The 19,517-nt window shown below is 49.2% G+C and overlaps 6 protein-coding genes across 6 annotated transcripts; 1 reads left to right on the top strand and 5 right to left on the bottom strand.

Annotated features, from left to right (window-relative positions):
• Nucleotides 1-320: 320 nt before the first annotated feature.
• Nucleotides 321-4,313, bottom strand: ncr1 (sphingolipid transporter NCR1; the record flags this gene model as incomplete). The annotated part of the gene is made up of 4 exons (XM_057220475.1): nucleotides 321-453; nucleotides 511-3,967; nucleotides 4,046-4,149; nucleotides 4,199-4,313. 4 exons carry the CDS (start codon nucleotides 4,311-4,313, stop codon nucleotides 350-352), a joined length of 3,780 nt encoding a protein of 1,259 aa, XP_057074566.1. The 3' UTR covers nucleotides 321-349.
• Nucleotides 4,314-5,273: 960 nt separating this feature from the next.
• Nucleotides 5,274-6,281, bottom strand: N7516_007754 (tudor domain-containing protein; the record flags this gene model as incomplete). The annotated part of the gene is made up of 3 exons (XM_057220474.1): nucleotides 5,274-5,362; nucleotides 5,449-6,172; nucleotides 6,231-6,281. 3 exons carry the CDS (start codon nucleotides 6,279-6,281, stop codon nucleotides 5,274-5,276), a joined length of 864 nt encoding a protein of 287 aa, XP_057074565.1.
• A 1,540-nt stretch (nucleotides 6,282-7,821) lies between these two features.
• On the top strand, nucleotides 7,822-9,732 carry yap1 (putative bZIP transcription factor AP-1/Yap1; the record flags this gene model as incomplete). Its single annotated transcript, XM_057220473.1, has 3 exons — nucleotides 7,822-8,277; nucleotides 8,344-9,506; nucleotides 9,582-9,732. The coding sequence occupies 3 exons, from the start codon at nucleotides 7,822-7,824 to the stop codon at nucleotides 9,730-9,732; spliced, it is 1,770 nt and encodes a 589-aa protein (XP_057074564.1).
• Nucleotides 9,733-10,895: 1,163 nt separating this feature from the next.
• N7516_007752 (uncharacterized protein) lies at nucleotides 10,896-13,292 on the bottom strand (the record flags this gene model as incomplete). Its single annotated transcript, XM_057220472.1, is given in 5 exon segments — nucleotides 10,896-12,698; nucleotides 12,777-12,789; nucleotides 12,808-12,919; nucleotides 12,988-13,135; nucleotides 13,266-13,292. The coding sequence occupies 5 exon segments, from the start codon at nucleotides 13,272-13,274 to the stop codon at nucleotides 10,896-10,898; spliced, it is 2,085 nt and encodes a 694-aa protein (XP_057074563.1). The 5' UTR covers nucleotides 13,275-13,292.
• A 556-nt stretch (nucleotides 13,293-13,848) lies between these two features.
• Nucleotides 13,849-16,078, bottom strand: N7516_007751 (putative glutaminase; the record flags this gene model as incomplete). Its single annotated transcript, XM_057220471.1, has 2 exons — nucleotides 13,849-15,584; nucleotides 15,643-16,078. The coding sequence occupies 2 exons, from the start codon at nucleotides 16,076-16,078 to the stop codon at nucleotides 13,849-13,851; spliced, it is 2,172 nt and encodes a 723-aa protein (XP_057074562.1).
• Nucleotides 16,079-16,808: 730 nt separating this feature from the next.
• Nucleotides 16,809-18,110, bottom strand: N7516_007750 (uncharacterized protein; the record flags this gene model as incomplete). The annotated part of the gene is made up of 1 exon (XM_057220470.1): nucleotides 16,809-18,110. One exon carries the CDS (start codon nucleotides 18,108-18,110, stop codon nucleotides 16,809-16,811), a length of 1,302 nt encoding a protein of 433 aa, XP_057074561.1.
• Nucleotides 18,111-19,517: the final 1,407 nt, after the last annotated feature.

Below are 19,517 nucleotides of genomic sequence, written 5' to 3'. Positions count from 1 at the left end.
TACATTAAGAAGTATTATCATGTTATGGTGATCATTCACACAATTGGTTCTTACTCTAGAGAGTGCAATTGGGACATGATCATTAGTATACCAGCTATACCTAACCCCTAGACCACAGAGTATAGAACTTTCCCACATTGAAGGTAGAAAAGTAAGGGGGAAAAAAAAAAAAAATTCCCTTCGCTTCCAAACTCCTCTTTCGTCCATCTTGTTTGATAATGAGCAAACCGTGCCTCAGCAAAAAAAGAACACCGGTTGACAAGTGCTTTGTTATGTACTAGCAGCCGTGCATCCGGTGATTTCCAGAAGACCCACACACTAATGAAACCCCAAATAACCGAAACCTCACTTAATATTCATCAGTGTCATAATCATCATGGACTAGCGAGGAGCGGTAGCCACGTGAAGCGAGGTTGGCCTCTAGGCCACCGTCAGACGCAGGGTCAAAGTAACCTAAATTGGTCAGTAGAGTTCACGTTCTTCGATAGTAATGGGTCAATTTGTACATACCACCGCCGCCAAAGTAGCTAAGACCGACTGGCAAGAAGATGAGAGCATGTGTAGCAGCAAAAATCACCAGGGCTAGCCACACACGGAAGTAGTAGATCTCGAAGATCTTGCTCCGAGTAAACGCCAGGACAGAAACTCCTAAAAGCTTGGTTACAGTGATACCACTGAAGACGCTCCCACCGACATTGACCAAGGCCGCCCATGCTCGAGCATCCTTACCACGGAATTCGGCAGGAACCTTCTCCATAATGGGTCGAGCGGGGAACATGAATGCTCGGGCAATATGAGCACAGAATTCAACACCAATGCCCACACAAATGATCAGGTTGACAAGAGACACGGCGTTCAAGGAGACACCAGCGATCGCCATGGTGCCAATGATGTCGACCACTATCATAACCACTGTGGTTGTAACGACAGCGCCCGTGGCAATAGACCCCAGTATCACAGAGGTCAAGACAAAGATGATAGCCACAGCCGACCCTAGAAGGGTACCAGTAAGTCGCACAATGGAAACGTATTGATCAAAGAAGATGTAAAACTTGGAATATGGGAAGACGTCGATATTATGCTCCTGTGATATGCCATCTGCAATCCGGCGAGCTGCAATATACGCCTCGATGAATTCATCCTGGCTCCGAAGGGGCGTGTGACTAGTACGGAAATGGCTGGCATTGATCGTCGTGTACTCCTCGTCAATAACCAAAGCATTGCTGTAGGGTGCTTTGCCACCAAGGGGACATGAGGCATCAGTGGGAGCATCGATCCATTTTTTGGCATAATGGATAAATTCAGATCCTTCTGGCATTCCCGAGAGAGAGATGTTCCAGGCAGGAACGCGATCTTCGAAACAAAGCTTGCCATTTTCTTTGCAGCAGTCTTGCTGGGGGTTTAACCAATAGAGGAAATCATCAATCCAGCTCGCGGCAGAACCTGCAAGATAAGAAACATCCGGACGCTTAGACTCTTGCTCGAGGATAAAGGGCAGTGAGTATTCCTCGCAAGTGGTGAACCGTCCACAGAGCTGCTGTTGGTGACTTCGCTCGGTGGCATTCACATTCCGGGTCACGAAGTAAACCGGGGGCCCCGCGCCAAAGTATGAATCCAAGTCGTTGAAATATGAAATCAGATACGAGTCGCTGGGAAGCGCAATCCGTTGATCTAACCCAAGAGGAACCTCGGGGATAAAGGCTAGACCAGCAGTCAAAAGGCCCAAGAAAAATATAACAACCCCAACTTTCACACGGCGATCCAGGAGGAAAGGAGCGTAGACCCGACGAATAAATGCCTGCAAGGTACTCTCCCCATCCTGTCCATCGTAGATTTCCTCAGGGAAGCCAAACGAGTTTGCTTTTCGGACAGTAAGACAAGGGATACAGTCGGCACGGAGACTCTGCACCCGTCTCTGGTTCAGGGCCAAGACGGAGATGAACATGGTAATTTGCAGGATGGCATTAATGAAGACAGCACCGGCGGCGTACGCGGCAAAGTTCTTGACAGCAGGCATACCAACAAAGACGCCCAGGGCAAAGGCCACCGTCTCCGTCAAAGCAGACAGGAAGATGCTAGGTCCGATTCGACTAACCGCTCGAGCAATTCGCTCGTCAATTTCTTCATCGGGATGGCTGATATTGACTCGCTCGAATTCGTGGACGATCAAAAAAATGTTGTCTACTCCCACTGCCAGGACTAAGAATGGAATGACTTCAGCAATGATCAAGGTCACCTTGACACCCGCTGCCGAGAACAGTCCGACCGATGCGGAAACAGACATCAAAACAATGATGATCCCGACGATGCCCAGTGTAAATTTAGACTGGACAAGAGCATTGGACGGGTTGGTCAGCAGAGACCTCCAGGTAACTGTGACCGAACCTAGGGCCATTGAGGCGTAGAGGAACATGATCAGATAACTGATTACAACGATCTTCGCATCTGTGTTGGTAGACTTGTTCAGCTCCTGCTCCAAACTGACTTCGGAATTGAACGATACGCGAAGGCCTCGCTCGGCAGCTTCTTCTTGGACTACCCCGAGAACGGCCTGGAAAGTGTTCTCCCAATCGATAGCTTTTGTTTCTTCTTCGGTTCCCTGCGCGTAGTTATTTACCACCCAGGTCACAATGAGTGCCTGGGCATCCAGAACATTCCCTGTGTCTTCATATCCACCAAGGATCATTTCGGGCTTGAGGGGCTGCGAGAAATCGGGGAGACAGCTAGGGTCTCCGGGTGACTCTGTACAGTGGCTAAGTCTGTCCTTCCATGTATCTGGGTCAAGGTTTGAGACAGAACCGCCGAAATACCCAGTGACCGATTGCACGACACAGGCTTCTCCGGTCGGTTTGAAACAAACGTCATCGAGGTTGAGAGCCTGGTCCAACGAGATCACACGTCGCACGCGAGACTCGACGTCAAACCACCAGGTGAGGGTTTCGTAGTCCAAGAGTGGACGTGAGTCGTTCTCTGGGCGGTTATTCACCAAAAATGCCTGCTCAGCTCGGTAGAATGGACCAAAGCTCTGATCAAAGAAATCCTTCTCCTGGGCGGCCGCAGATGACGGACTCACCCAGAGTCGCACCGGATCCGTTTCAACGGTGAATCTCAGCCACCCTAGGCTCAGCAGCGTAACTCCGATGACGCTGGCGGATATTGTTATTGCTGGGAACCGCGCACAAGCACCTCCAATTCGGTGGAATAAGGCTGACAACATAGAGTTGAGCTTGTACACCCCCTGCGACCGTTCCATATATCCTCCACGGTGCATGGTTTCCCCTTCATCTTCGTCATCGCTGGGCGTGGGATCTTGCAGCAAGCGCACCCGCTCTGGTTTGCGGTACCGGCGCTCCTTGTATGTGACGTAGCTCGCGAGAGCGATAACAAACAATAGAAAGATGGAATAAACGAGAATGACGGCAAAAGATAGACATGGTAGAAGTCCTACATGACATATCTTGTCGGGAGAGATGGCGGGCAACTCCGGACACACATCCGGGCAATCGACACAGGAGCACCGGAATGATTTGTCCTCGTCATTGCAGGCCTTTGGCTTTATTGACAAAGCCTCCATTCCTTGCGGGTCAGACCCACTGGGCTCTGTGTGATAGTTAATCTGGAACGGGCTTCCCAGAAACTTCTTATCACCTAAGAATTTCATGAAATGGGTATCGTCTTTCGCACCACCACCAATGAAGTCGATGGCTTTTCCGCCCGAAGCACCGTTCTTTACATTCTTGCAGCTATCGAAGAAGCCGCTTTGGTACTCCTTGGACCAAATATTGTCTAACTCGGTCACACGTCTTTTGCCAGAGCTGTTTTCTTCCGTTTTGGTGACATTGACGAAAAGCGACTGGTCAGGAGAGCATGTAAAGGTACAGAATATGTTGAAGAAGTTGTCTCGGCAGGCTGGGCAGGATGCGATGATTCCCTCTGCTAGTTTGAGGTTACTTGAAAGCGCGTCGATCTATGGTTCATCAGCATGGTGGAATAATAGATACAGGCATGACAACCTTAATTGAAATCATAGGTCGGGATTGCTTACCTGTTCATCCCGACAACAGACCGGGCCTTCACTCCACTTGCTGCCACACAGATTTACCAACTTCTGGCGTACTGCATCTTCTGGTTGTTGCGCCAGGTCATTATCTGGACAGGGTAGTTCTCCCCCCGAAAATTGACTGCTTTCCACAATGACCTCGAATAGCACAACGGCCCTTTTCGTGGATTTTGGTTTCGCCCTGTGCGCCAACAAGCATGGGCGCAAAGGAGCCCAGCCCAACGATCACAGCGATAGCCCTAGGAAACCGCATGTTCTAAGGAGGGTGAGTATGGTGAGAGAAAGGACCCTTTATACCAGTCTTCAATGAATATGCCGAAGGCGACACTTTCACTACTGGAGGTTGGCCATGCACTGGTTGGTCCGTGTGGGGAAGGTTGCAGCCCCAGCTCAGGAGCTGGTGCAAGGAGGAAATGCGAATTCGAATGATAATTTGACGATGGGGATCAATACAAAGATCAGATTAAGATGAATAGTTCAAGCTTGATTATGGCTATGATAGAAGAAGCGATAGAGTAAGAGATAGAGTAAGAGAGCAAAGCCAGCCTTTCAGAGTTGAGTGACGTGAAGGCGGAGACTCCCGGTACATTTTGTCCCCCGCACGGTCACCACAGTCATCACAGTCACCACCGTCACCACCGTCACGCAACAAACCCATGAAAGTACCCGGCGCTAACGTCAGGCACGATGATTTGGCTAACTATATCGTGGCTCAAATCACGTTGTATAACTGACTTTCTTCTTCTTGGCATTTAGAACTAGACCCAGATTACTCAAAATATATGTACAGATGATTTTGAATATATATAATAGTATATATATATATATATATCTTCTTGTGTTATCACTCAAAGAGACATTAAAGTAAGCTACTAGGTATATAACTAGGGGTATTTTGAGTCTACATCGTCAGCCCTAAGATATGCCCTTTTGTAATTGTACTCATGATTTCATTCAGAAAAATAATACAAACATAGAAATGACCGACTCCGAGCTGAATCGCATTCTATGAACAGGAACTCCGAGTCTCAGAACAGAAGAGACAAATATGAACTGCATCTGCATCGCCAATGATTCAGTTAGCGATGAGAACAAATATGAGAAGAACCCAGAGAGATATCATGACGTGTCACATGTGAAAAAAAAAATTTGGTAAACCCATTCGCCCAAGGGGTATCATCACAATCCGGGCCTGGCAACATAAACATGCAACTTAATAGTCATCTTCTTCCAACTGTTGGTAAACGTGGCGGGTTCGGGCCGGATCCTTGCGCATGGTTTGTCCAGAACCTGTAAATCCCACTAAGAGATGAGACCAATTAGCATCCACCAGAGTTGAGAAAAAGAAAAAAAAAAAAAGAAAAAACAATTGAATAGAAAACCCATACCTCGTGCATTGATACCTTCCCCAGTGCGGAACATGCTCTCCTTTTTGCCGAACGCACCCTTGCCTTTGCCCTTGGTCTTTGCAGCGAAATCTTTCCACTTATTCTTGCCTTCTTCGAGATCCTTTCCCGCTTTGACCTTGCGGGTCTTCTTAGCGGGAGGAACAAGTCCACCAGCCTTGTTGGGTTCGTTGCGAGCCTGGGTAGCTAGTGCGGGGTTGATATCTGCCGCGGCAGAGATCACACCGGGGTGAGGGGGAGCGGGCGAGGGCGATGCCGAACTGCCTGGGGTTCCATCAGCCTTGCGTTTGCGCGAGTCAGTGCCAGAGATGGGTCGGATATCCTTGGCTGTCAAATTTTCCACAGTTGCATATGACTTGAATGTGACAAGGTAGACTGGGTTGGTCGATGAGCCAGTGATCGAGTTAATTTTGGCCGGGTAAAAAGCACGATCGCCGGAGACCCAACGCGCAAGAACAGTGTCATTCACCGAGAATGATACGGGAGTAGTAGGTACAGCAGATGCCTCCTCTGCATGTTCAGTAGGTTTGGGGAAACCATTATCCTTGAATCGGTCAGCCTTGGGAGCCGGTTTAGCGGGTGCAGTGGACTTGAGTTCGGCGATTTGGGTTTGGAGAACGGTGATGTATTCTTCGAGTTCGCTTTTGAGGCTGTTTAGCTCCACACTATCCGGGTCTACCTCCAAGCCTAACGCGACGGTTTCCATCTGTTGATTTTGAGTTAGTTCATGGCGTGCGTGGTGGCCGTTTGGGGCATTAACTGACCTGAGACTTGCATTCTGTGAGATCTGTCTCCAAGGAAGCGATGTCAGCCATGATGAGATTCTGATTGAGTTTGATTCGGAGGAACAGAGGAATCTTCAAGATCGTGATATTAGAAATTGAATCTGTCTGACGCGTATCGGTAGGAAGTAAGTGTGGAGAAATAATAATTATTATGTTCTTGGTATCTCATGGCAAATTCATCTCTGATCACGTGAGTTCTATTTCCGCCTTTTCTCCGCCAATATATGGTTTTACGCCACTATGTAACTGCCTCGGTACCTAGGTACCTAGCATGGATTAGTTGACTAGTTATGTAATAGTACTTAACTAAGTAGTTAACTAGTTAGTTATGGATCGAGACTTGACTTGGGGGTCATGGGGTAGGTAAATTAAGCTATTTCTATCTAAATTAGTAGACAAGCTTTGTTCGGTGTGATGATATATATACATGATGTAGGTTATTATCTTATAGTATTGGAGAATCCACTTTTTGCGGATCGAACGGGGATATGCATGTTAAAATGTCTACATTGCTTTAGAGCTATGGAGTATGGAGTACTCCATACAAGTATGTTATATGCTATATAAACCCATGTCCAATAAATTCCCCTGTCCTATTGGGCTAATAGGAAAAGTGGCAAGTGGCAAGTGGCAACGTCATTAAATGGTCGGACCTCCGGATACTTAAATCTCGGACCGGAGATTAGGAGACCCGTGGGCTAGACCCGAATATGCATATGGTACATGTACCGTACCCATGTACTCATGTACTCCCGTACGGAGTAGATTACAGCTAGTTAGTTATATTGCCAGTCAAGTTATGAGTCAAATAAGATGATCAGATAAGAATACACTTGGATTTCAGGAGTAGTTAACCAGTACTGCTGTATGTTAGGACTTGAGAGAAGCTACTCGAAGTGGAGAAGAAAAAAAAGAAAAAAAAAAGAAGAGAAAAACTGATTTCAAAGCAAATCCATCAATAGCCAATAGTATCTTCGAAATCATTCACCGCCCCATCTATGATCGCCCTTCTTCCCCTCCTCCAATCCTCCAGTCATCCAGTCATCCAGTCATACCCTTCCTTTCATCATTTCTCTTGAATTCTGCAAATTCTCATATTTTCAATTTCAATTTGTTTTTTCAATCTTTCCATATCAGCCTCGTATTTTGAGCCACACTTTGACCGTAATTTGACTAGCGGGGATTCTGTCCTCAGGCCCCTCTTGAGAGAGCCGCTAGAAACTCTTCTTCTTCTTTCCCCCTCCATATCCAGATATCGCCCCAATATCGCCTCACCACCAACAACCCCCATATTTGCAATTTTTATTATCGGTTTTTACTTACGACTGATAAAGATCCAACATACAATCGGATTGTTGAGATTGTTCACTCACAGCTCCGGCTAAGCTGTGAAGGTTATATTGTGAGGATCGAATCATCCTCCAACCCTCGTCGTTTTACGGCATCCATCTATATCTGTTACGGGCGGGAGGCCCGGCTGGACTCTGTCGTTGAAACCCATTCAATATCCATCTCATCACCCCTTTTTTGGTTTCTTGTCAGCCCCTCTTATTGAAAATAAACCGTCACAATGGGTGATTACGAACGATTCCAGCAAGGTCTTTACCTTTCCCCAAACCAGCAAGATCTCCTGCTTGCCGCTCTATCCTCCAACAACCCCAGTCAAAAGCCCCAAAGTGGCTCTCCCCCGCTTAAGTCCTCTCAGAGCCAGAGCCCCGACGAAAATTCCTCAAACGGTCTCAGCGCCCCTCCCTCGGGCGGGTTTGACAATCCCCATGCCAACAATTTCGGGTTTGGGGATGACGAAAGCCCTTTCTTGGATTTCACCCCGGACGTTGACTTCGATTTCCCCGGTTCCGCTGACTTGATTGGGGACCTACCGGGATCGGCCGACTACGATATCGGCGGGAAGCGAAAGTCCCTCGACGGAAGGTCGGACATGGAAGGGGAAGAGACCGGAAAGAAACGTAGGGAAAGTGAGGCCAAGAAGCCTGGTAGGAAGCCACTGACTTCAGAGCCTACTACGGTATGCCACTCTTGCTGCACGCGGAAGTTGCTGGGACTAGAGTCGTGAACTGACGTGATTGAGCAGAAGCGCAAGGCCCAAAACCGAGCTGCACAGCGAGCCTTCCGCGAACGCAAGGAGAAGCACTTGAAGGATCTGGAGGATTCCGTGGAAATGCTGCAGAAGACATCGGACATGACAAACCAAGAGAATGGTTTGCTGCGTGCCCAGGTCGAGCGGTTGCAGGTCGAGCTCCGTGAGTACCGAAAGCGCCTTTCCTGGATGGCCTCGGGATCGGGAAATGCAATGTCGGCTATGAGCTCGAATTCCATCCCGAATGCCCATTCCAAGGGAGCCTATGGCCTCCAAAACAATGAGTTTCTCTTCGACTTTCCTAAGTTCGGCGATTTGCCTGGCAGTCATCTCTTCAATGGACAGGCCAACAAGAATGACCAATCCAAATCCAATGTCAACACCTCTCAGGCACCTGGTGTCTTGGGTCGTGACAGTCTGAACACTCCTTCGTCTCGATCGAACTCTCGTGCCCCGTCGAACAAATCGAAGTCTCATGGAACTGTTCACAGCGCTACTTCCGCCAAAGCACCCTACTCTGGCTTCAAGTCTTCCGGAAATGATACCTCTACTTCGGAGAATTCTCCATCGTCTTCGTCCGACTCGCACCAGAGCCAGATGCTGTCCTCGAACGGGACTTCCCCAGAACCAAGTCTGAACTCTCCTACAGAAGGGCAGTACCGCGAGCTGGGACCAGGTGATTCGTGCGGCGGGCATATCACCACCGATGGCGAGAAATCCTTCTGCGCACAGCTTGGTATGGCTTGCGGGAACGTCAAAAATCCCGTCCCAGCGGTCCGGGATAACAGCAGATCCAAATCCCAGAGTGTTTCGAGCGGCCAGCCCACCCCAGTTGATCGCCCGGCCGAGGGCGAAGATCCTCCGGATCTCGGGATCGATTGGTTGGCTCATCAGAATGGCGGCCAGTTCGACCCAGTGCTCTTTGGTGACTGGCGAGAGCCCCAAGATGCTGTGCTGTCTCAGGATTTCGGTTCTTTCTTCAATGAAGCATTCCCTCTGCCGGACCTGGGTAGTCCCTCCCACAACTTGTCCGAGGTCGCCACCGACGCGACCCAACCCAAGAAGAGCCTCCTTGCCCAGGTTGATAGCAGGCTGGAGGAAGATGAGGTCGTTCCAGGCGAAGACCAGTCGCAGATGCTGTCGTGCACAAAGATCTGGTATGTCCATGCTCATATCCATATTCATCAATTCATTTTGCTCCAGCTTACTGACTTCTTTTTTTTTTTCTTTAGGGATCGTCTTCAATCCATGGAAAGATTCCGCAACGGCGAGATCGATGTTGACAATCTCTGCTCCGAGCTTCGCACCAAGGCCCGATGCTCTGAGGGTGGTGTAGTCGTGAACCAGAATGACGTTGACGACATCATGGGACGAGCCAAGTAGCGACTTGCTTCCAGCAGGCTCACCATCACCGCCGCCCTCAGCACACCTCATACTCGGGCTTAATTCACGATTCACGGACCACCACCAACTCACTGATACTCGCGTTCTTTTGATTTCTACGCATACCCATCATCGATTGTCATTTATAGGAGGAATCCTGCTCGGCGTCATGAACACAACACAGGATAAAAGAGGAAAACTCATGGGAGGGGAGAAATAACATCCAATTCAACGGATTTTTGATTTTGAACACAAATCTTTTTGTCAATGCCCATATTTAGGCAATCTATCAATGTCCCATCATCTCAAGGGGACAACACATTCCTTCTTTTTTACTTTCTCGCCCACATTTGCCTATTTATCCTCCTCTTTTTTGCAACAGTAATTGCCGTTTGATTGTTTCATGTCTGTTTTGATCGACATCGTTGAGCTTGTTGAATGGGGACCACCGTCTCATACTAGCCATGAAATTTAAACAAATACGGGATGGCACTTCCAATGCCTATTGTACGGAAAGGGACTATGGCGAACTTGATATACTACTTCCCTTTACAGCTGGGACTGGACGACTCTGCTTTGCGATGTTCAATGTACTTTTTCTTTTTTGTACACAATCTGTTCCTGAATGGTTCTCTACTCTACTCTGTACCATCGACTCATTTCTATCAGTCCACACGCTTTGTACGCGAGAGAAAGAGCACGAAGTAGCAATCTCGTAGATCTACAGACTTTTAAAAGAAGCTGTAAGGGTATCGATGTGGTCCACGGACATAAAACTAAAGTACAAAGAGAAAAGAGGTCAAAGGGTGTGTATTCTTTTTTTCCTTTCTTTTCCCCTGATGTTTTCTGCATCCCCTCCTCCCTCTGCAAACAAAAAAAAAAAAAAAAAGAAACACTGCCCGGAGCTCACCGAAGGACTCACTCACTTCGGAGTCCAGATCAACGCTGCAATTCGTTCATGCTCTGTGTCTCCGACCAGACTTGAGAACAAAGAGCATGAATGTTGAGCGCTATCAGAGTCAAAAAGGCAAAAAGAAGATTTGCAAATGGGACGAGATAAAAAAAAAGACACAAAAGAATTAGAGTATCAAAGAGGTGTAAGATCGAGGCAATGTCAATGGCCGGGGGAAAAATATGAGACAGGGAAATTCCCATGTCACCGATTAGGCGTCGCCGGATGCGACAGGCTTGTCACCTGAGGGAGCAGGAGAGTCATTGGGGCCACTCTTGAAGCCGCCCCGACCTCCGCCACGACCACCACGGCCTCGCTCGCCACTGCCACGGCCGCCGCGGCCGCGGCCACCGAATCCACCACGGCGACCGCCATCGCTGTCACTGGCGCTTTGGTACCCACGGGGAGCGGTATTGATGCCACCACGGGTGCTGGACTGCCAGGTTCCGGCGTTGCCGACAGCAGCACGGGTGCTGCGATCCTCGAAGAACTTGAAGTTGGGCTTACGTTGCTGACCATGGGGAGTGGGACCGGGCTTCTTCAGCTCAATAGGCAGGTGGTCCAAAGCTGCCTTAGCCTCTTCGGCGCCCGAGAAGGTCACAACGTGGTTGTACTTGCCGAGCTTGTCGATCTTGGTGATCTTCGATCTGTCCTCCTCAGAGATGAGGTCACGGACAACCTGTTCGCTTTCGGCGCTTGTGACGAAAAGAGCATTCGCGGGCTTCTTTTCGGCCCGAGGTGCAGGTGATTCACTTGGCTTTTCGTGCGGGGCGGTACCGTTGGTATCGGCAGCTGCAGTCTTCTCCTCCCCGGTGGGCTGAGCAGAGGCGGCAGCAGCTGGCTGCGGGCTAATGGACTTGGGAATCACGGGAACAGGAGAAGCTCTCGGTCCCTTCTGACCTTGAGGAATGGGTGCACGCGTAGGAGGGGCTTGACCAAACTGGGGAGCCACGACGGGGGTCCGGGCAGCGCCTGTCGGGGCGGGCGAGGCAGTGGTCGCTGGGAGACCGCTGGATACAGGCTGAGGAGCACCACCTGCCTGGGGCTTGCCAGTGCGGTGGGCGAAGTTGAATCCTTGAGCCCGCATCTCCGTCGCGATGCGTCCACCTTCAACCTCCAGTACGAGATATCCGAACGCGGCATCCGCCAAGTTGAAGTTCCACATGTTCTTGAATGCACTTTCATCGACCTGTCCAGCAGCATTACCAGCGGCAACGGGGCCACCGAATGGATTACCGCCATTGGCAATGGAAGGCATCTTGTGAACAACATCCAGGGCATTCTCTAGGAGAGTCTTCTGCCCATCATTAGAGGAGATAGCTGCCTCAACCTCGATTTTGACCGTCTCCCATACATCGTTGAATGATGCCTTAGAGGCAGCAAGCTTTCCGCGATAGTGGTCCAAGGACGGGTTCACGGAGAATTCATTGTAGGAGGAACCGTAACGGAAATGAAGACCAGCTGAAATGGAAAAATCGGCCTTTAGCGTAACAGACAACTGGTTCAGCATGCCCTCACGTGCAGGGGAAGCGTGGGTGACAAAGACACGAGTCTCAGAGGGGTCGTAGACACGATTGGCGGTGTCAATGAGTTCGCCCATCTGCAAAAGTGTTGTCCACATAGTGCCTTGGCCGCCGGCAATAGTCGTCTTTCCCTCACCATTGTCGAAAAGCTTGTGCATCACGACAGCACCTCCCAGACCCAGCAGACGGAGCTTCACACCGCCGATATCGAGAAGGCGCGAGTTGGCCTCATCGATAATGTGAAGTTTATCTACCTTGTACTCACCCGACCGGAACTTCTCCAACACGCGCACATCTTCGCAGGCACCCCAAACTGTGTAAACCGGGACATCAAGGGTGATGCGTTTGTCGAGAAGCATGGAGAGCTCGGAGAGGGGCAGTTGCTCGGGCGGGAAGCGCTGCTTAATTGATTGCTGGGGAGATACCTGTGCGATGGACCGTTTCACGTTCTCGGGAAGGAGGGGGAATATTGTGCCACATGCTTCAAAGTCCTTTTCATAGATCCAGGATTAGCTGATGCTGTGCGGTGTATTTCAGTGCCTTGTGAGGCGATGTGTTGGGCATCAAACACGCGCCGAAAAGCTTGGGAAGAATACTCACTTGTCCGCAATCCGCTCAAGTGAAGTGTCATCGTAGAAACCAAAGTCACCGGTGTGAATGATATGGTCGGCGCGAGCCTGCTTCGCAAGCTCGTTAAGAGACTTCAAGTTTCCTGTTTTACGGGTCCAATTAATACTGTGTCACTTTTTGCCAATGATAATACTCCCAGAAAGTAATTACCTCGCACGTCTGCAATGCATAGGATTCGTGTCGGACCGCTCTGGATCACACGGCCATTGTTGGGGAGAAGCGGCGTGGCACCGGGGACAGGGCCCGGAGCTGCACCATTCGAAATAGGGTAGCCTTGAGCACCGAAGTTGGGGCGGGGCTATAGATGAAAAGGAAGTGATGATATTAGCCAAGCTGCCTAAGATCTCAAGATGTGACATTCATCCCGAGCGGGTAGAAGCTGGGGTGCGCAAATGCGAGGGGAGAGGTAAGGTCAGGGAGCAACTTACAGAAGCCATGGAGTTTTTTTATTAAATCGATATGGATCAGAGGATATGGAGTGTGTGATCAAGATGAAGGAGGAGAGAAAGAAGGGAAAAGAAGGAAGGGAAAGGATGAAGGTGGGTGTGTCGAGGGGAAAAAGATGTCGAAGATTCACTTTCTCGTCGATGAAGCAGCAGGCGTGACATGAAGATTAGGTAAGCCACCCCTGGGCCGATACGGAGTACAAACAACACTCTTTATATCCATGCATAGGACCTTCAAATGTTTGCACTAAGTTGATTGAAACTAACTGACTTGACTCTTTTGGCTCTCTTTAATAGATTACATTACTCTTACTGCTAATAGGATAGGGTGTTTCCCTCCCCTTTATTGGCCCGAGTTAGAAGTACAATCTCGTCCTGACCTTGTTATAGTCTGACATTGGAAGTAAGACAGACTCTCCTTATCCTATCATCTAGGACATATGTTTCCATATGATCTGTCAACACCAAACTGATAGAGCTTAATTCCCATCTCAAGGTGTCTCGACTATCAGGTATGAAGCTATCCTACTGTATAGCGCAGATGCCTGACCAGCGACACCGTGTCTCAAAGTTCTTCGATATGGCTCTCAACGAGATATTGCTGCCTATCCAACATCTGTACAACAGGGTATGACACTCCCCCATGCCGATATGATAAAGATTGAATGGATCGAGGGCCCTTCAATGCCAATAACGCAAAATGACCACCCACAGTCGGACGGGCCCGACACAAGATAGGCACTCCTGGCTCATTTCCGTGTGCGGAAGTTGCAACATACCGATCAGAGAAAGGCCAGTTGTGTTTTCCGTTGGTCATGAATGACCACAAGTCATCGACGAACTCATCCCTGGTGCTCGTCTCAAAGGTGCCAGCTAGCCACATATTCCAATCTGATTTGGCCCAGTCTTGCCGATTATCGAGAGGGACCCCATATTCACCGCGAACTGATGTGAAAAATCTACTTCCCATTTGATAGGCAGCGTCGGAGAATGTCTCCAGACCTAGCAATACATCAGGGAAGAGATTGTATGGGGTCTTCCAGGTATCTGGCCAGTCGGGATATTCCAGAACAAAATGTGTCTGATCTTTGTCTGTTCCCAGGCCTTGCTGGAAGAAGATATTTGCATGTTCCTCACCGATGCGGGAGTAGAACTCATCTCCACTCATCTCCCCAAACGCCTTGAGACCAACTGCGGCCTTGATTGCCAGATTTGTCTCGTTGGCGAGGGGTCCAGCTGCATCATTCGACGACAGCTGATTGGCAATATCAACACTATTGCCTACCAAGTAATCTGCATACTTCTGGAAAACCTCCATGTACTGTGAAGTCCAATCGGTATCCCCAGTGGCTCGAACATATGCAGCAGCTAAGATGAGCAGATTTCCACACTCCTCGATGGACATTGGCTCTGCTTCCTGGTCATCGTGGCCAATGGCACGGGGATAATGAGCGCCGAGGTCATGGATCATGTATGGCAAATGCCAGCGACCAACAGCAAGGTACTGCATCACAGGCTCCAGTAACAGTCGGATGTAATCCGGATCCATGATGTAATAAATTGGGAATGCAGGCATGATCACGTCGATTGTGTTGATATTTCCATCACTGGAAAGCTCCTTGATAAAAGCCAAAACCTCGTCTGTGTCGAGAGAGTTTTTGGGAATAGCCAAGTCGATGCCTCCGTATGCTTGTCGGGTCGAAAGAGCTAGGATATCTGCGTACTTGGGGCCAGCTGTGGCGGTCGATAAGGTTGCGAGCTCCTGATCAAACTTTAAGGACTCTAGCAATGCGCTTCTGTAGTCATCTAAGAAGAATGAGAGGGCACTCGATGTGGTCGGGTACTCTGCACGATAAAAACCCGTGTACGCTTCTCCCATATAGTCGATGGCGGTTTCTCTGTCGTATCCTACCACGAAGTTTATAGAAAGTCCACCAGTTACTTTACCAAATTTGTGAGCCAGTGCGACAACACTTCCCTCGCGCCAGATATCATCCTCGCCGGATAGCTCACCGTCCTTGACGAATAGACCTCGTACGTCCTCGGGACTTCCCGAGAGGGCGGACAATCGAGTGACGCTAGAAGGTCGAGAGGCGAGGATTGCTGAACCCCAAAGAGCCATGTCGTCTGCCTCAGCATATAGCGGTGCGTCTTCGACTGTGAGCGAGTAAAAGGCTAGACCGTCTCGTTCTCCAAAGTCGCGCCTTGAGCGGCTTTCTCGGCCAGTCCACCTGGCATCGATATCCGAATACACCTGGATATCATGACCGTGTGCTTCAGATACATGCACTGTCAAATAACCTATTTATTGTTAGTAAATTCAACGAATACACCATCTACTATACTCTGCATAACCCACTAAAAGGAAGCGACTGTCGAACATAGTTTGACGGAGACACAGGCGACAAGAAATCTAGCGTGACTGCTACGGTACCAGCCGTGAGATCAAATATTGAGTGCGTAGCAGTGAACTCAGCACGAGACACCGTCGCAGGGCGGATATTGCTTGCGTCCGGGTCTGGTACACCCATTAGACTATATGCCTGACCATCGACACGAACAATCACGGACCAGCCAAGCTTCTGGCCCGCCCAGAATTGGGGTTCAGCGGAGGGTAGCTGCTGTACTCGGTCGCTGGGCATCCATGCTGATAGATACGGGTTGCGCACTGCCAGCGGGTAGGATGGCGGGAGGACGGGGTGATGTGTTACAGAACTCGACTCCTGACCTGAGTAAAAAGAGAGCACTGATGCGTAGAGGGAGCCCAGTCCCAATGAGCTTAGATTAAATCGCATGTTGACATTTGTGAGGCCATCCGTGCATGTGTCAGATGTTGAAGTGTGTGATCACACGTGTTGGGCATATATATTGTAGATGGAAATATAAACAGTTTAATAGATGTCAGTATGTCACCTTTATCAATCGTTAACTATTCAAGGGAAGTAGTTGTATACTGTTGAAGTTAATACCCGGACTTGCAATGCGGTTAGTTTTGCCTTCTCCGCCCTCTGTTGCTCTGTCTCTTCTTCCTCCCACTCTCTACCTTGCACTCAACCCCTACCAACCCCTACCAACCCCTACGTATTGGCTCCTAGGCTAATGTACTACCCCTTTTTTCCCCAAGGTCGTTGTGGCCAATATTGGCTACCACCCTATAAAGTCGCTTATCGCGGTGATATAGAGTATAGTGGTACTATATGATTACGCTTGGCTAGTTTCTAACTATAGAAGCTATTTTAGATTTCATTTAAAGCTATCTATATCGCACTTAACCTACAAGGTGCCCTATTAAGCGATTAGATCCCTCTGCCTTGACATCTCCCATGGGACTATAAACAGCGCAAACGGGGATAAATTCGTGATTTGCATAATTGTATGGTTTTATGCTAATCTTTTTAGGTATTTTATTTACAGCAAAGCCGCCCAACGGATGACGACTATGCGCTATATACAAGCGCTATATTTACATCGGAACACCAACTACCAACAAGTTCAGAGATCGCCCGCGATCACCGTCCCAGGTACCTAAAAGCTCCCCCCAGTGATTTGTACAGTATAGTCCAACCCAGACGTGACCTCGCTAGACAGCTTAAACGCATCATACTGGATCAACTCCGCTGGCGTATTCACAACAACAAGGCTGGCCTCCTCACTCCCACCCACAGTCACCTCACCACTGCCATTCTTTAGATCAACGTATCTCACCACCCCACTATCCTTGTTCCTCACGGCCAGCGTCGACGTAAACGCCGAGTTCGACTGCACAGTAACACTCACACTCCCCTCGCCAGAGACTTGAATTGGGTTGATATTCGCCCCAAGGTACTGCGGCTGCCGGGCAGCCTTCACAGTATAACTCTGCCCACTGCCTTCCAGATTCTCATAGCCCAGAGTCTCCCTTTGTTCCAGGAACGCCCGGTTCGCAGCCTCATTCCCAATGTCCACATACGCCATATGCGCCCAGTATCTCCCGACAACCTGCTGAACCGTCGCCCGAGTCCCGAGCAGCCTCTGCAACGTGTGCAACGGAGTCTCGTTACTCCCAACTTCATACTCCAGATTCAACCTGAGCACCGCATCCTGGCCCAACCCGGTAAAGTTATCCGGGTTATTCGTGAAGTAGGACAAGATAGGCCAGCTCTGGTAATAATTGCCGGAATCCACACTTCCATCCACAATCACCTGGTAGCTATCCCCAATCACCTTCTTAAGCTCGATCATGCTATTCCCGGCTTGTTGGGAATACTTCTCTCGCGCACTCGCGCAAAGATCAGACGTCATCCACGTATCCGCGAACCAATTCGCCAGCGGCTCCCACCAAGCCCCCGTAGCAGTCTGATCGACCCAGTTCTGTGCGTGATAGGTAAGGGCATGTCCGTATTCATGGACCGTAACCGACGGATCGGCAAGGTAGGTGTTCACGACCTGCACGAAGCTGAGGCCTGTCTCCGGGTCTGAGCCCATTACGCCTGCGGCGCTGCCGAGCGAATCAACGGGGTAGATGTTCTCCTTGTACCAGACATCCGCAGTGTCGGAGTCAGAGTTGTACGAGAGACCGGAGGAGCGCCATCCGAGGTCGGCGACAAAGCAGGTATATGCGGACTCGAGCATCTGGAGGGTTTTGTCTGCTTCGTCACCGGTTGCGCTGTACACTCTAAAGCGGGGCGAGTCGGTGAACGTGTTGCCACCGGCGCCGACATTGGGGTTTGCTGTGAACTTGGAGGGTTCCGTGCTTGCAGCACCGGGGGTGGTGGAGGCCTGGGGGTTTGGGGTTGCGAGGGCGCTGGCGGCGAAGAGGGCCGCTGCCGCGTATTTGGATGGGGACATGGTGGTAATTGATGTTCGCTAACTAGTTACTGGTATGTAGTCTACTGGGCTTCATCGTGCATTTATAGCGAAGGCTGAATTAGCCAAGACGGACATATTATTGCGCAGGGTTGTTTCAGTGAACTATCGAGACGCGCCAAGAGTTTGTGATAGATTGGCAACGCCAAGAGCTTTTGGCAGAGGACTCACAGTGAAACGCACTAGGACTGCCTATGCCTAAGATCTGGCAGGACTGCGATATTGATCTATTAAAGGGGTAATTATAGTTATGCCGAACTGTTCAAGCACTTCTCTAATATGTTATCCAAGTCGTTGTTTAAACATTGCTACTGTCTGACTAGTTAGTTATATATTTATATAGTCTAGTTAGTCTGTCAGTCTATCTGTTACAACCTAATGCGTATTGTTGTGTTGATTTCCCCGTGGGTAAGGAGTAAACAGTGGAGACTTATTTTAGCTTGTTTAACCGTGTCTCTCTCCTGAAGAAGCGTAGAGAACTATCTGTGAACTGCTTCTACCCCTTTGTATTATTCTTTTATGATCTTCCTTTTTTGTTAGTAGTGGTTGGTTATCATCGCTTCTGTTTATCTTGCTGGTGAGTCAGTGGTGACCTGTCAAAAATAGGGGATTGATAAATTCACCCCTCCCCTTATTAATAGAAGAAGATGCTTATTTCTATATGATTAAAGGCTTTATTCATATATAACTCTACCTATTCTGTATCAAACTGCCGCAGTACCTCCGGCCTTAGCGGCCTTAGCACCTTAGAACCTATTACTCCGCTTCAACCAGCCAGGAGAAACCCCATTCATCGTGACCTTTGATAGCCAGCTTTAACTTACACATTCGCCTTCATATAAAAACACCATAATGCCAATATTCGAGCGAATAATATCTCTTTTTGTTCAAGCTCGGTTTTGGTTGGGCGAGAAGCGCTTTGGCTCCTTAGGGCCCAGCGTAGTGAGAGTGAGCGAAACCCGAATAATCAAAGGCCCGTGTGAGTCGGCAGAGCTTGAAGGCCTGAAATATGCTGCACAGTACACTTCTATACCTGTTCCGAAAGTTCATCGAACCTACTGCGTTTCTGGACGTCTTTTTATCGAAATGGAATAAATCCAGGGGGCTAGCCTCAATTTATCATCCACTGAAAAGCAAGCTATCGTTAAACAAGTTGCTGCTTACATCGATTAACTCCGACTTCTCGAGCCGCCACAGAAAGGAGTTGTCGCTTCAGCAGGACTAGGACAATGCCTTGACTACCGTGTGGGGTACAATCCTTTCGGCCCCTTTTCCAACAGTGAAGAATTTCATTCTTTTCTCCGCAGACAAATCCCATTGGAGGATTGTACACAAGTGTATGGTGAAACTGTCACGCAGTGCCATTCTCGCCAATACCGGACCCATTTC

This window comes from Penicillium verrucosum (assembly GCF_028828655.1).
Source record: "Penicillium verrucosum strain IBT 35672 chromosome Unknown utg000002l_segment0_segment0, whole genome shotgun sequence".
NCBI lineage: Eukaryota > Fungi > Ascomycota > Eurotiomycetes > Eurotiales > Aspergillaceae > Penicillium > Penicillium verrucosum.
Note: the sequence above shows the minus strand (reverse complement) of the source record. Positions and strands in the feature narration are given on the sequence as shown.